At 38.1% G+C, this 16714-nt stretch overlaps 3 protein-coding genes across 10 annotated transcripts in view; 2 read left to right on the top strand and 1 right to left on the bottom strand.

Annotated features, from left to right (window-relative positions):
* Window positions 1-6234, top strand: part of LOC125260288 (polycomb protein SCMH1-like) — a 29412-nt gene extending 23178 nt beyond the window's left edge. For 4 of the 6 annotated variants that reach the window (XM_048178594.1, XM_048178599.1, XM_048178600.1 and 1 more), the window contains 6 exons: window positions 136-339; window positions 426-587; window positions 1914-2042; window positions 2216-2425; window positions 3860-4026; window positions 5340-6234. In XM_048178594.1, coding sequence (XP_048034551.1) covers window positions 136-339; window positions 426-587; window positions 1914-2042; window positions 2216-2425; window positions 3860-4026; window positions 5340-5465 — 998 coding nt within the window. In that variant the 3' untranslated portion in view covers window positions 5466-6234. The remainder of the gene's footprint in view (window positions 1-135; window positions 340-425; window positions 588-1913; window positions 2043-2215; window positions 2426-3859; window positions 4027-5339) is intronic. The other 2 variants (XM_048178597.1, XM_048178595.1) reach the window with 2 other exon arrangements.
* Window positions 1-16714, top strand: part of LOC125260280 (E3 ubiquitin/ISG15 ligase TRIM25-like) — a 673153-nt gene that overhangs the window by 238656 nt on the left and 417783 nt on the right. The gene's annotated exons all lie outside the window — the stretch shown is intronic.
* The window catches only part of zmp:0000001174 (retinoic acid-induced protein 2), a 61027-nt gene continuing 53530 nt past the window's right edge, over window positions 9218-16714 (bottom strand). For both annotated transcript variants that reach the window (XM_048178609.1, XM_048178608.1), the window contains exon 2: window positions 9218-13890. In XM_048178609.1, the coding sequence (XP_048034566.1) occupies window positions 12099-13811 (1713 nt within the window). In that variant the 5' untranslated portion in view covers window positions 13812-13890 and the 3' untranslated portion in view covers window positions 9218-12098. The remainder of the gene's footprint in view (window positions 13891-16714) is intronic.

Here is a 16714-nt window from a genome sequence, read left to right as displayed (position 1 = left end):
TGCATAATTATAATAAACATTTGTTTTAGCCATACGGTGTCAATGTGAATGGTGAGAATAATAAAGTTCTCTTCAGATCTGCTTTAATGGAGTAGATTGCAGTAATGATTACACACACGTGTCCGTTTCCTTCAGTGTGTGTGTACGTGAACAAACACGGGAACTGCGGCCCACAGCTGGACCGGAAGCGGGTTCAGAGACTGCCGGACCACTTCGGGCCGGAGGCGGCGAATCTGGTTCTGCAGCAGACGGTTCAGGCCTGTCTGGATTGCGCGTACCAACCCAAAGTGCTGCTGGGATGCCTGCAGAGCCAAGGCGGTGGAGGAGAGGTGGTCAGAGGTACGCACAAGTATTTAACAGGCATAATAGGTGCTCTTTAACAACAAACACACTCCCAGTAATGAAGTATTGTTGTGTGTCTCTAGTCCGAACAGATGGCGGGACGCGGTTGGTGAAGCTGCCGTCAGCGTCCAGCGCTGGGTGTGTGTTGCGCTTTCTGGAACTGGTGTGTCGACACCTGCTGTGTGATAATCTGTTCAGCAGTCAACCGTTCAGTCCACACAGCACCTATGACCGCGGTAAATCAGGTACATTTATGGGCTCAGACTGGCCACAGTATCGGTGTCTGATATTCTGATGCTATGATCTGCCACTTGATTGTGTTTAAATATTTATGTTAAAGGAATAATCACCATCAAGTTGCTCCAAACCTGTTTGATTTAAAGTCTTCCATGATATACAAAAGGAGATGTTAGGATGAATGTGCAAGCCACTCGTTTGTCGAGCTGAAGGCAAGATTTTCAGTGCCACTCTTCATCACACAAAACTACTGTATGACTTCAGAAGACTAAAGGACTACTTTTACAGGGCTTCATTGTGCTTTCTGGAGCCTTACTCTTTCATTATATAGAAGAGAGCATCTGTGACAAACACTGTTGAGACTGTTAACTGACACTAAAACTACTAAAAGACCATTTTCATTCATTAAAATAAAGATGAAATGAAAAACAAATTATAAATATAGGATGGAAAAAATATTAGAAATGTATTAACAATATTAAAAAGTGAATAAAAAAGACAAAAGCACATTACAAAATTACAAAAATTAAAATGAAAACTGAAAATATAAAATAAATCCTAATTTAAAATACTAATAAATAATAAAATGGTATATAAATAATACTAAAAAATGACAAAAGGACAAACTAAAACGGAAAATATAAAATAAAACCTAGTTTAAAATATTACTAAATAATATAAAAGTATATAAATAAAACGAAAGCTAATATAAAAGACAAAAGCACATAACAAAATTTAAAATGAAAATATAAAAATAAAAGGTAATTCAAAATACAAATACTAAAATAGTATATAAATAATACTAAAAATGAAAAAAATGACAAAAGCAGATTTCAAAAATTAAAATTAAAATGAAAACTGAAAATATAAAATAAAACCTAATATAAAATATTAATAAATAATATAAAAGTATATAAATAATAATAAAAATGACCAAAGCATATAACAAAATTACTTAAATTAAAATGAAAACTGAACATATAAAATAAAACCCAATTTAAAATATTAAGAAATAATATAATGGTATATAAATAATATTAATAACAAATAGAAAATGACAAAAGCACATAACAAAATTACTAACGTAAATAAAAATGACAACTAATAATATAAAATAAAAGTTAGAGCACATAACAAAATGACTAAAACTGAAATTACAATGAAAACTGATGAAAATATCAAATAAAAGCGCATTGAAAATATGAATAGATATTATGATAGCATATAATACTAAAATGACAATCTTCTGAACTCTTTTGTTTTCCACAGAGGAAACAGATTTGTAATGCCATGACTGTGATGAAGTGCTGAACTGTCATGTTATTTGTGTGCAGTTAAAGAGGAAATGATGTCAGACGGGCCGTCTCTGAACCGGGCTGTGAAGCGGATCTCCAGAGACTCTCCGCCGTACTGCGCTCCTCTCTCCCCTAAACTCCTGCACACGGACACACACCCGTCAGAAGGTGCGTCAGGGTCATTGCCTCACGTTAGAGATGAATCACATGCTGAACTTGCTACTCGTTTATTAAATAGGACAATACAGCTTTCTAAAGGCGGTCAAATCTTACACATTCAAATTATGAGGAGGAATGTTGAATGTGTGTGTGTGTGTGTGTGTGTGTGTGTGTGTGTGTAGCCGAGACTCTTCCTCCAGAGGAGAACGGGTTACTGAAGGAGCAGCGCTTCATGGACTCCGCCTCCAACTCCATGACGCCCCGCCCACAGACCTTGAGAAGCACCTCGGAGTATCAGTCACCCCCCAGCAGCCCGTATTACCATGGCAACGGCCCGCCTCTACGGCGACAGGCCTCCAACCCCCCCACACAGACACACCGGCGCGTGGAGGGTGAGCAGCAGCACATGATTTCAGACAAGTGTTTCCTAATGTTGATCTGTACAGACTGATTACTTCATCTGCATCCAATCATCTGATCCACCGTTTCCCAAAGTGATGTTGATGAAAAGCAAACAATTAATGAAATCATTTGATCAATTATTTAGCATCAAAATGTAAATAATTCTAATTATATAAATAATAAAAATTATATAAATATAAATCATTATTGCAAAATTATAAAAATGCATTTAATTTAATACAATTTAATACATTTTTATACATTTTTGATCATTTAATTTTAATTATATAAATAATAAAAATCGAATTATATAAATAATATAAATAATTATTGTAAATAGTAAAATCAGAACATTTAAATAATTCTAATTATATAAATAATAAAAAAATCGAATTATATAAATAACAAATATTGTAATTAATTAAATCATGAAAATGTAAATAATTCTAATTATGTAAATAATATAAAAATCTAAATAAAAATAAATCATTATTGTAAAATAGTTAATAAAATCATAAAACATTTAATAATATGTTTTATGGTAATAATAATAAAATAATCTAATTATATAAATATAAATAATTATTGTAAAATTATTAGTAAAATTATAAATTTATAAATAATCAAATCCAATTATATAAATAATTATTGTAAAAAAAAGTTACATCATAAAAAATGTAAATAATTAAAAATATATAAATAATTCAAATTATATAAATAATTATTGTAAATGATAATAGGTTAAATCATAAAAATGTAAATAATTCTAATTATATAAATAAGTAATTATAATTATATAAATGTTATAAATAATTATTGTAAATAATATATTATTATAATTAATATTATTATAATATTACAATAAAATCAATCAAAATAAAACAATTTTGATATTTGTGAATGTAACTGCATCATGTGACCATTAACCAACATCAAAAAAATGTGAACGTGTATTGAAATATTAACTTAAAATCTCAGGATGAATTCAAGTAAATATTAATATATTATTCAAGTAAAAATCTCTGATCTGATCTTTTTCTTTGCGCCCATCAAAGTAAACGAGAAAATAACCAAATGAAGCACTTTTTATTTGTAAAGTATTTAAATTATTGGATTTTTCAAAATCAGTCATTATAACTTTTTTTTTCTGTGGAAATTTCAAAACTAAAATGGTTTATATATTAACAAAAAAAAACAAGTTATGATATGATATTTCAGATATATCACCCCGTTCTACATCAAACTGTTCATTTCAGAAGAACAAATCCTGTTTTTCATGGTGACACCTTTAAGACCTTCACGTCTCAGTCGAAGCCTCAGATCTTCAGAACCCGACAGGAAATAAAACATCAAAGACTGAGAGACAGACAGGCTGAAGAAACTGCATGAGCTGCAGATCAAACGCATCTTCCCTCTCTTTCCAGCAGCCAGCTCTACCACGGGTCCCGAGGCGGCGGCGGCGGCGGAGCGCGGCGTTCCCAGAACCCCCGGGAGGAGTCCGTCTTCCTGGTCCATAGAGGAAGTGATGCAGTTTGTGCGGGACGCGGACCCCGCAGCCCTGGCCCCGCACGCAGAGCTCTTCAGAAAACACGTCAGTAAATTACAGAGCGACCTTCACGCGCTCCCGCTTTTATACCTGTCACTAAATCAGCCGCGGCGTGAGGACGGGAGGGAGAGCGGGAACATGTATCATCTGTGTTTAGACTTAACCGGCAAGATTCACGTTCAAACACACACACACACACACACTCGTCTGGACAGACTCACAGCTGCGAGAAACAAAGTACAGTGCTGCTAAATCGACTCGATTTTATTATATTAAAATACACTACTTTTATTATGTAGAGAAAGCATGAATTTAAGTGCCCCTATTATGCTTTTCCAGATATTACCTTTCTAGCAGTGTGTAATAGAACTGTTTTTGACCAATCAGAGCAGAGCAGACCAATCACAACAGAAGAAATAAAATCCTACAGGTTTGTAATGACTTGAGTGTGAAAAAATGATGACATAAGGTTCTTTTTTTTTTTTTTAAAGTTGGTCACATAAATCGGAAGCTCTGATTGGCCGCCACTAGGCATGTGACAGTATTAAATTTTCATGTTGCGATTAATTGCTGAAGCTTTATCACGGTATTATCACGATATTGAAATAAGTTGCAAAAAAAGTGTTGTCATAGTATAACAGGTTTAAGAACTTTTTCTTATAACAAAAATAACTGAATGTTTGTTTAAAATTCTCAAACAGATTAAAGTGCAAAAGAATGAGGCTATAAAGATCAACAGGAAACACTTTACAATAATGTTACGTAACAGTCGGTGTTATGTTGAGATTCGCCTGTTCTTCGGAGGTCTTTTAAACAAATGAGATTTATATAAGAAGGAGGAAACAATGGAGTTTGAGACTCACTGTATGTCATTTCCATGTACTGAACTCTTGTTATTTGACTATGCCAAGATAAATTCAATTTTTCATTCAAGGGCACCTTTAAAAACTAGCACAGTTGCTTTGTTTCCGGGGTAACCGCTGCATTTCTGCTGTTTCATCTGCTGTCAGAGAGTGAACGTGCACTTTCATTCAGTGCGTCTCTTTCGTTCGTTCCGCTATGTGCTTCTCGTGCACGTTGGGCTTGTTTACATTTGAGCGCGTGTCCCTTTGACGCAGAATACAGCGGTGTTGTGCATTTTATATGGTTGATGGGGAAAGTATTCTTAAATGCATTATAAAAATAATAATTGGTAATAAATTATTATTTACGGTATTTTGAAGTGCCCACGGTAACAATACAGTGCATATTCATTATTGTGATATATCGTATTACCGAATATCGGCACATGTCTAGCCGCCACTGGTGTTGACATCACCTCACATATTGTATTGAACTCGTTTTCTTTCTCTCTGCAGGAGATCGACGGTAAAGCTCTGATGTTACTGAGGAGCGACATGGTGATGAAGTACATGGGGCTGAAGCTCGGACCGGCGCTCAAGCTCTGCCATCACATCGAGAGACTCAAGCAGGGGAAGCAGTGAACACGCAATCTCACCTCCACACCCACACGCTGCTACAGAGGGGGCTGATGGGAAATCACTGTGTGCTGCTCGGCGGACGCGCTCGGAACACACTACGCCGCTCGTCTCTCCAGAAACACACACACACACCATCTCTCCAGGACGTTCATTTGCAACTGGAGCACACTGAGGAACTCTAGTGCCGCTCTCTGGGAACGACCATCGTACCTCCTCGCCAGGAACGAACGGGAAGTCAGTTCTTACCTCCTGCGATCTCGTCTCCCCAAAGATGTTTGAGGCTTTACGGGCCGATTATCTCATCGATAGTGGCCGTTTCTGAGTCGGATTCATCGCTCTACCTCCCTGTGATGTCGTAGTAGTTCACCGGTGTTTCTGGAAACGCTTACAGCCACTGAAAATCTCGTTTTTCGCAATTCCATCAAGTCGTTTGTGTATTCAGTTGGCGTCAAACAAACACTTTGCCTTTGAGTTTCGCAGGTCATGTTTAAGCGATCTTACGGGAAAAGTTCATGCAAAAAGTTGACCGTATGACGTTTCGTCCGTCGAATGCAAAAAGAGATGTTTCGAAGAATGTTCACGCTGCTCGTTTTCATGGCAGAATTAGTGTTTTTGACCAAACAAACCCTTGCTTGTTTCTGTGAACAAATGAAAAGGGTTTGTAAGATATTTGGTCAAAAATGAAATTTACAGGATTAGTTCACTTCAGAATTCAAATTTCCTGATAATTTACTCACCCCCATGTCATCCAAGAAGGTTTTTGAGGAAAACATTCCAGGATTTTTCTCCATATAGTGGACTTCACTGGGGTTCAATGGGTTGAAGGTCCAAATGTCAGTTTCAGTGCAGCTTCAAAGAGCTCTACATGATACCCAGACGAGGAATAAGAGTCTGATCTAGAGAAACCATTGGACATTTTCTAAAATAAATAAAAATTATATACTTTTTTAAGCACAAATGCTCATCTTGAACTGCTCTGTGATGTGCTAAGCATTACGTAATCACGTTGGAAAGGTCACGCGTGACCTGGACTGAAGTACTGATCCAGTGTTTACAAAGCGAAATGTGCAAAGACTAAGTCAAACGCCCTTTACAAAAAATGGTAAAACAACGATTTATCGGACGTTTTTTGAAGTTGGAGGAGAAAATGAGATTTTTCTTCATGCATGACCTTTCCAACGTGATTATGTAATGGTGGCACATCGCAGAGCAGTGCAAGATGAGCATTTGTGCTTAAAAAGTGTAAAAGTTTTTAATTTTTTTTAGTAAATGGCTTGATGGTTTCTCTAGATAAGACTCTTATTCCTCGTCTGGGATCATGTAGAGCTCTTTGAAGCTGCACTGAAACTGACATTTGGACCTTCAACCCGTTGAACCCCAGTGAAGTCCACTATATGGAGAAAAATCCTGGAATGTTTTCCTCATAAACCTTCTTGGATGACATGGGGGTGAGTAAATTATCAGGAAATTTTGATTCTGAAGTGAACTAATCCTTTAAAAGTGTAAAAGTTTTCGCTTCACACATTTATTTCAAACTGTCAAAACAATGTTGTTGAATATTGTGAACGTTCTCCAACAAACTGAAGTAAATCACACCAATACACTCAAAATATTTAGGCCTAAATCTAAGATTTATGTGATTGAATTGCATATATAATTTCCATCCATTTATCTGTCAGTCATACATAAACCAAAAACAGGTAAGAAACAGACTTCTGCACCCAAAAAAACATGGGATAGTTTATTATTAACTAATTGCATCTATTGGATTCTCTTTAAAGGGTTAGTTCATTGATTTCTCACCCTCATGTCATTCCACACCCGTAAGACCTTCGTTCATCTTCAGAACACAAATTAAGATATTTTTGATGAAATCTGATGGCTCAGTGAAGATAATTAACACTTTTAATGCCCAGAAAGCTACTAAAGATGTATTTAAATCAGTTCATGTGACTACAGTGGTTCAACCTTAATGTTATGAAGCAACAAGAACACTTTTTGTGCGCCAAAAAAAGCAGACTTTGGCAGGTTGATACGATCTCCGAACCACTGATTCGAAACAAAAGATTCGTAAAGATTCAAAGCTTCATGAAGCAGTGTTTTGAAATCGACCATCACTAGATATTGTTAAATAAAGTCGTTTTTTTTTTTTTTTTTTTTTTTGCCGCACAAAAAGTATTCCCGTCGCTTCATAATATTAAGGTTGAACCACTGTAGTCACATGACCTGTTTTAAATATGTCTTTAACACTTTCAATGCCCAGAAAGATACTAATTATCTTGCTGTCAATGCAGGCCTCACTGAGCCATCGGATTTCATCAAAAATATCTTAATTTGTGTTCTGAAGATGAACAAAGGTCTTATGGTTGTGGAACGACATGAGGGTGAGTAATTAATGACATTATTTTCATTTTTGGGTGAACTAACCCTTTAAATAATCATATTTTCAATCGCATTTATTCAAATTGCTTAGAATCAGCATAATTGTGAAAAATCTATCCAGTTAAAAAGTATGAACATGATTAAAATATGTCTAGTTGTGAAGCAAGCATTATTCAGTTAGTTCAAACGTATGTAGTTGAAACCAATTGAATTTGTTGATGATAAATATATAAACAGAAATCCAGCTGACGAATATGCATCACATTAAAAGTATTAGTTTATATGCTAAAACTATATAATCCAAATGAATGGAAATTTCATATGCAATTCAAATGCATAAATCTTTAAGTTGAAATTCATCGCCCTTTTGCTTTGAAAAATGTCAGGTTGATTATAAATTATCGTATATATTTTTCCGTGTGCTTTATTATTTTTCTATCGCTACTTATTTTCCTGTCCTTCGGCTCTCTTTAAAGAACTGAAGGACAGGAAAATCTCTGTTTAGTCTTCAAGTGTCACGAGTATCGGTGTTCCAGAAGGTTCTGAGGAGATAATGCTGTTTGACTTGGCTTCGGTTTTGTTACAGAAACTCGATGTTTCTCTGAGGCCTTCATGTCGAGCTCTTATCTTGGGAATGTTTGAGTTGATACGTGTTACGAAGTGTTGTAAAGTCACGGTTAGATGTTAACCTGACTGCCGGAGAACAGTATTCAAGAGATGGAAACACTGTATGTGAAACCGTTTGCGAGATACTCGAGAACATCGTCTGTAGGTGTCATTGAACTCTTAGAAATATCACTAAAATAGTGGGAATTTGATGTAATGTGAATGCCGGTGTGTTTTGCACTGGCCTCCGATCTTTATCTCGAAGTTTATGTTGATATTTTACCATTTGCATCGATAGATCAGACGTCAATGGTGTATTATGGGTTTAACCATAAAAATCAGCAACAGGAATGTACATTTTTGTAGAGAAGAAATATTTTAAGCTAAACATGTTGTATATGGAGGTGGGAAATGTGACGATACGTTACGGGGCTGTTTATTTTGGGATTGGTTGTTGAATATATCTCGTACTGCCTTCCAACGCTTTTTACCGGGAGGGAAATGTCCATTTTAAATAACTAGGTTCAAACTGCCTTGCTTTACTTTGAGACTTCTCAGGTTTTTTTCCATCTTTTGTAACGTAGCATTTCGAGTTAGTCGTGAATGTGATTGTTTAGACTATTTCGTTTCTTTGTTGACCTTTTTGTTTTTTGTAAAAAATCAAATGTATTCGTAATGTCGTGCCATATAGATTAAGCAAACGATTGAATATCAATACTTGTCATGAAATGTGCAAAAGTTCAGACAAAAAAAAAAAACAAGCTTCGTTCTTGATACCAGAGACGTTTTTAATCATGAAATTTTTAAAGCTAATGCATTCGTCACGTACACATTTTCAACATTTTAAATGATACAAATAATAAATAAATAATTTAAAACCTCACCAGACTCTCTTTTTTCATTCTTTTACCCATTCAGTTATTTACAAAAGTTGTTCATGGTAAAAAAAAAAAAACATTCAATACTTAAAATTTCAGTACCTATAAAAGAGTTGAAGGGTCGTCTGACACATAAATGAATTCACATCATAGAAACAGTCATGGTTTATTCATCTGGTGTTCATGCTGATGGTGATTGTTTTTTTCTTTCGTGTAAATCTGGGAAGAGTGAAAATCTATCACATGCCGGGAAATGATTTAAGGCTTTACAGTTAAAACACACACACATTTCAGTACTGACAAGAAAAAACAAGAAAAATTGCACAGCAGTTCATCAAATATATTTGGTGTTAATTAATTGAACCAATACTTGCTATTTTGAGAAAGTTCAGTCAGTTCGACATGAAACGCTTTCCTGGCTCAATGTGAACTGAGACGCCTTCCTGATTTTCATTCGGCAGGAATTCCAATAAACAAACACGTAAACACGAGTCAGCACATTTCATACTGACATGTCAAATAAATCCTGGATCATTATTTTCATTTTTCTTTCTATGGACTATTCTGAGGGTGTGTTTCTTTCAATTCTGCTGAAAGTGGCTTGAAGGAAAATCTCATGTGAGCCAATTCATCATACTGGTACTCAATGTAACATGAAATCTTCATCAGTGACCAAATTAGACCCATCTTGGTTTGGCCGTAGGCCAAGATAGCGCGTTTAAAGCGAAAAGCTGGTTATTTCGCTGTGGAGATGCCCTTGCATTTGGCAGATGTTCTGTCGCCATTTAAAAGTTAGCAGTAAATTATTTTACATACACACCGTTTCCTATAGAATAGGATTGTTCGGAAATTATATTTTGGGTGAATTGTCAAGAGCATGTGCAGGTCATATTGCACCCAAAAATTAAAAGAAATAAGACATTTAGATTTTGCTTGGAGAAAATGTTTGTTATAACATGCTCATGGGGCTAAATTTGGCTGATTGAGTATTCAGTTTATGATCTGTCTGTCAGCTGTTTTAATAAGTTGATTACTAAACTGGCTGGGATGATCAGAAGGTTAATGAGAGGGTGGAAACCTGCGGTTGGAAACACGCCTTCACACTATCAATCAAACCACCAGTCAACTGAAAACATCACAACCACATGAAAGCTACAATAATACAGATTTTAGTGCCTTGAAGCAGCATTCACAATCGTTCACACTTGATTTTACCCATTAGAATTTTAGTTGATCATGAAAAGAGGGAGAATGAAGCCAGTCCTAATTGTAAATATCACCAGCTTACACTTTTGAAGAGGCCTTTTGACTGGGACTGAAGGTCAAGTTCACCCTGAAGAGCATCTCCACATATTCAAATGTTAATGCTTCTTTATTATTGCCGTAAACTGTATTCCAGTAATGTTACTTGGCATTAAATTGCTGCATTATCTATTATCAAGATTTTATAAAGGCTGCATTACCTGGAACAGTAGCTTAAAACAATGACTAAATAGCCTTAATATTAGCCTATTGCTTGTGCAACCTTGCTGACATCACCCAGAAAGGCAATAAAAGTCATCTCGTTGTTATGAAAGACTACAAAACACGTGGAATAACATACACTGATGATTCTTGCACAATAAGACCAGTAACATGTATAAAGAATGGAAAGAAAATGACCATAATGCTCGCTAAGGGATTTCATTTAGAACTCTTTAGGTCCATTGTCGGCAATTCACCATCCAAAACACTGTAGGTATCGCTATAAAGATCATTAAAATCTGTACACTGTTAAAACTGAAACTGTTCACACAGCTGGCTGACAATAACCTAAAATATTTCTTGCAGTTGAACCCACGGCCATAAAAACAGCATTAATAAGCCATTTCACTCAGATTTGTTGTCGTTAGGGACGAACCCCTGATGATTATTTAGTTTTAATTTGGTTGGGGGTGGGTGGGGGGAGGCTTTCTGCCCCCCAAAGGGAGGATGATGAAGACTACGCTTTGTTGCTACTGACAACCATTTCCTCCAATCATCAGACTTAATGAAACTGAGGTCTGCGCTTTGCCAAGTCATTATCAGGCTGCCATGCTAACTGCTTACCCCTCCTGTTCTTCAAAGAGGATGCTCCGCTCCAATGCCCCACTGATTAATACAGTGATTAGGGAAGCAAAAGGTCACGGTTCCCTTCTACAGTTCATTAGGACCAAAAATGGGAAACGTCTTGCACTCCAAGTGTAAACAGCGAGGGGAGAGCAAGAGTTCCGCAAAAGCATATTAGCAAGAGGAGAATTTGTCAGTGCTGCACGTTGTGTTTCTCACTGACAGCTGGCCAGGTTTCAAAACTGATCTCATGCATATTAATGACAATGCAGATTAAGTGTGATGAATCATTCATGAGGATGTGTGACCAAAATCAAAATGCATAGGAAGGGAAGCGATTCTGGCAATAATGCTGCAAATGCTAAAGAATATCAGTAGTAGTGCAGTTTGGCCTGTTCAGATTGGTTCTTTTACTTGGAGCATTATTCTGTTGACTTCAGCTGATTGCTTTATAATGAATGGATTAAATGGCAAACTGTCAGACCAGAGGCGGCCTGCATCCGTGTAAATCATTTGGACAGCTTGGAGAACAAGCTTTAGGCCTTATTTCTGCCAGGAATGCATTAGCATCATCATACCCTGGTTAAATTTCTTGGACCAATTTTTTTTTCTCACTGTAGCTACACATCAGTAGCTTTTTGTCCTCGGTTTTCCCTTCTCACTCTAAAAGCAAGAGCATGTGTTATTTTCTGGGTAGAAACGCTGTCAGTCGCTGCTTTTTTATGGGCAGTATATGAATCTCCTGGGAGCTCACTTTCTTCAGTTTGATACCTCTGTTTTTAGAGATCTTTTTTAACGGGTCACTTGATTCTCCTCGCTGATCCCCCGGGACCCTGGGCAGTGTTGCGAAGCCCCCCTGGCTGGCGTCACGTTTAATGGAAAAGTTCTTTGTAGAAACGCCTGACAATCCTTTTAACTTGCTGCAGAAAATGGCAGGCATGGCGTCTTTGACAGACACAATGACTTTGGCAGTCTGCGACGTGCTGACGATCTCGATGTTGCCGCTTCCGGTGAGCGCAGAGTCATGTACTGCCCCAGCTACTGTGCTACCATGGCCGCTGTCTACCACCCACTTGTGCTGTCTGCTGAACTCTAGAGACGCTAAACCACTCAGCAGTTTAGTATCTATCTTTGGCGAGCAGTCTACTGGCCGAAGAACCCCAAGAGCCAAAGCCCCACCGCTAACACCATCCCCAATGTGGCACACTCTATCCCGCTCTGGGGCCAATGGCCCATACGTGCTACAAGACTGGATGCATGTCTTTCTTATACTAGGTACAGACAAATCAAGGACACTGTCTTGCTGAAACGGCTGGATCCCTTGCGGAACATCCACAAGCGTTGACGGTTGAGGCGCCCTTATGGATAAGTCTAGCACTTCTCCGTCTGTCACTACAGGGGATGAGCAAGAGGGAAGAGGTTGTTGGACTACTGCCATTTCCCTGCTGGTTAATGTCAAATGAGGGGAGATGTCACTAGGTGATGTCTGTGTGCTTTTGCTCGAAGTACAAGCTGGTTTCGGGGAGTCTACCTCAACCTTTGAGTCTTTGCACATGGAGACTGGGACTGGGATTGGCACTGGGATTGGAAGAGGCACTGGAAGTGGGATCACAACGGGATAGGGCACGAGCAGGGTGGCTGGAGGCACCAGAGGGGCTAGTGGAGAAATGTAGGGGTGCGAGAGAGGTGGAGGAGAAAGGAACGCAGAGGCAAGGTCTACTTGTGGGGAAGAGGCTTGGTGGCAAGTGGGTGAGGAGTTCCCTTGGCCAGGGAAGAGGTCCTGCAAGATTGCTGCAAAGTTAGGGTTCTGAAGAAGAGTCAGTAGACTAGTATCCAACACTGGACTTGAGCCTTTCTGGTCCAGGACTGGAGGTGGTCCAAGAGCAAGGGAAGGGTTCTGGCACAGGATGTTGTTCTGTAGCGGGAGAGGACAAGTTGCTGTTTGTTGAAGCAATTGAGGATTCAAATGTTGGAGGACTTGTTGTTCCAAGACCAGGGGTAGGGACACAGGACCCTGACTAGTCATCAGATACGAAGTTGTCCCTGATTGTCCAACTTGAGGGGCAGCTGGACCAGCAAGGATGGGCAACACCATTGGACTCTCCCCCAAGCAGATTGGCTGAAGCACAGTTGTAGCAACCTTCAGGGCAACACCGTTGGGAGATTCAGCAGCCGGGGTCACCACTGGGGTGGCCTGTATTGTTAGCAGGGGTGACAGGGATCGCTTTGTGATAGTTGGAGAGCTGACATTCCATGTCTCGGTTGGAATAATTGGAGTGGCCTCCCCTTCGAGTTTCCCAACTGCATCAGTGGTGGTGGCGGCTCCACCGTTGCAGACCTCCTCCTGGGGGTTCGCCATGTCTACGGCTACAGAATCTTTGAACGGCTCTTCCATTGTGTCTTGATCATGTAAATCTCTTTCAGGTCCTGTAAGTAGAAGATTTCATGGTTTTCTTCAGTTGGAAGGACAAACCCTAGAATCAAATGGGAGAAGTGGATTAGCAGTTGGAGACAAATGTATTGTTGTAAACCACAATAGTCAACATAGTAATTGTTGGTAAACCTTCTTAATCTGTTTTATCCTTACCTGTCCTCTATAACTTAATACACAAAGCTAACAAGGCACCAAAGAGACATTGTTTCCTTTCCCGCTAACAGTTCAGCCATCTGTTTTTGTCTACCAAGAGCTGTAAGCTTTTAGAATGATGTCATGACACGAGAGTGGAATCACAGACACAAATACAGAATTATGGGAGACACCAGAAGAGAGTTTACAAAGACTGGGAACCTTTCGCACAGACAGATGGCTTCACTGGCTTGGGAGGAGAGCAAAGAGAGCACGGGGGAGGATTTGATGAAATTATGTCGCAGAGTGCCTGGGTTTATTTGTTTATGAGCCAGTGTTAGTGTGGAGTTTATTACACAAAATGCTGCCAAGACTACGAAGTGAACCTCCCTCTGGCAAACACAGAGAGAGTGAAAGAACGCCAGAGAGACCGAAAGAAGGAAAGAAGGAGAGTACCTTGAAGAAAGAAGAGAGGGGAAGAAATAAAAAAGAGGGAGAGAGAGAAAGATATCAAAACAAAGTGCAAAAATGTGAGATAAAAGAGATTAAGGGATGCAGAAACGGGCACAATTTTTCAAAATAACGGCTTTCAAAGCAGCATATTTCTGGTCTGCGTCAAGTACCCATTAAACATTGCAACATTTTTTGCATTCTAACAAGATGACATGAACACATGCATCAACCACACACTAAAACCAACTTTTCAGTACCAAAAACGTTTCATTAACGTATGATTTTATCGGCAATGTTTCCAAGATTATATAAGAGCAGCAATTTGAGTTTTTTCCACCAGTAAATCATTCAAAAATATAAATGCAATGCTGATGAAGGCTGGAGGCAGGCTCATGCTAGCGCAGCGAGAACTGCCTTATCTGCATTTTTTCAGGCAAGCTGCAAAACAAAAGAAAGCTGCCAACTGATTTAGGACCAATTGTGTCCCAGGGTGAATTTCAGAACCACTTCTAAAGCAGTGAATTTTCATTGCCAAACTGAGAGAAGAACAGTGGAAAAAGTCAGATAAGGAAGCAGACGACCTCGACACATCTGCTCCTCTCCGATTACTCAGTGACAGTGCTTCACCCCGACCCTAAATCAACCCTCAATCGTTGAGCGCTGCTGTTTAGAAAAAGTGATCCAAGGTCAGACCTCTCTAAATAGTCGTGTGTGACTTCTAAACTGCCTTGCAGTATTTTTTGTCTCAAACTATATTCTGAAGCATATTTTATGAATGTTCCATATGTATGAAATACCAATTACACTAGCCAAAATGTGCAGTACACAACCAAGCACACTTCACACAATACTGCATCTTACAAGTCAATGCACTTGACCTTCCATCAGAATGAAAATGCAAAATAACAGTCTTGACTAGTGTTGTCAAAAATATCGATATTTCAATGTTTCCATACTGAAATATCTGAAATGGTCCCAATTCTCCTTTTCTGCAGTATTGATACACCGATACCAGCTGCGCATTCTCACTCTCGTTTCTCTCCAATGGCAAATTGACTCACACCCGCCTCCTCTCACTCACTCATCTCATTTGCTTCAGTCATTCTCGCAGGTTTCACGTTCACACCATAAGTGCGCGCACCACTGATCTATATAAGACAGCTCTCAAACAGCTCACAAGTACCAAATTAAGTTCTTTTTCATGGCTTATTGTGCTTTAATGGTCAAATACATACAAAATGATGTCAAAATGCCTGTCTTGCAGAGTATTCAATTAAAAAAGTCAGTTTGGAACATGAGAAAATGCATGTTGTGTAACAGTATACTGGATCCGTGCATAAGCTCTTAAAGTGACAGCAGCCTAATAAACCTGCTGCTGTCTGTCATGTTAAAGAACAAGAGACGAAGAGAAAATCACTCGCTGCTCAACTGAATAACTTTTGTCTCTTTATTTTATTGTATTTTTTTGTGCTATCATTTGCAATTTGTTAATTGGTTATTTTATTACTGACGTTTACTTGTCTTTTTTATGTAAATGTCATTCAACGATTCAAACAAAGCCTATCAAAAATGTATCAAAATGGTAACAATGTTTAAGGTATCGTGTCAAAGTTGAAAATTCCAGTATTGTGACAACGCTAGTCTTGACTACACACCACTCGTAGATTTAAACATATAAGTGTGGTTAGGTGCGCTGATGAACATTATACTCTACAGTTCAAACTTTTGAATGGTATTACATATAAAGAGAATATGATTTATTGCAAACAATGAGTCAGATTTCAGAAAATTTGGAAGCCTACATAAGACCAGCTGGGAATGATCACTTCATACTGGTCTTGTGTTGCTGTAGGGATATGCATCTTTTTTTATTTTTTTTTATGCATTATTTTTTTTGTGTACATTTGATTGATTGTACCATACTGTTGTTCTCCTTGCTGTTCTCATGCTTGAAGTGTATGCCTTATTAGAAAACAAAATAAAGTTTATGAAAAAATAAGTAAATTAGCATTAGTCTTAGTCTCCGTATTCTCCATGCCAAAGGCGCTGAGTGACGTAACTTGGCTCAAAACAGTGCATTTGTTGAAGTCTTTGGAAAACAAGCACATGCTTCAAATGCTACCCAATTACAATCTTTGAGTGGAACAGCCAAAAACTTGAAAATAAATCCTGAGCTGGGATAAAAGTCGATAAATTACAATCTACCGTTGGAAAGTCAACAAGGTGGGTCGCCAAACCCTCTGTATGATTTGTTTCCGAGATACTGCGTTCCAGATGGG

The sequence above is a fragment of the Megalobrama amblycephala genome, linkage group LG24 (genome assembly GCF_018812025.1).
Source record: "Megalobrama amblycephala isolate DHTTF-2021 linkage group LG24, ASM1881202v1, whole genome shotgun sequence".
NCBI lineage: Eukaryota > Metazoa > Chordata > Actinopteri > Cypriniformes > Xenocyprididae > Megalobrama > Megalobrama amblycephala.
This window is presented reverse-complemented; position numbering and strand designations above follow the sequence as displayed.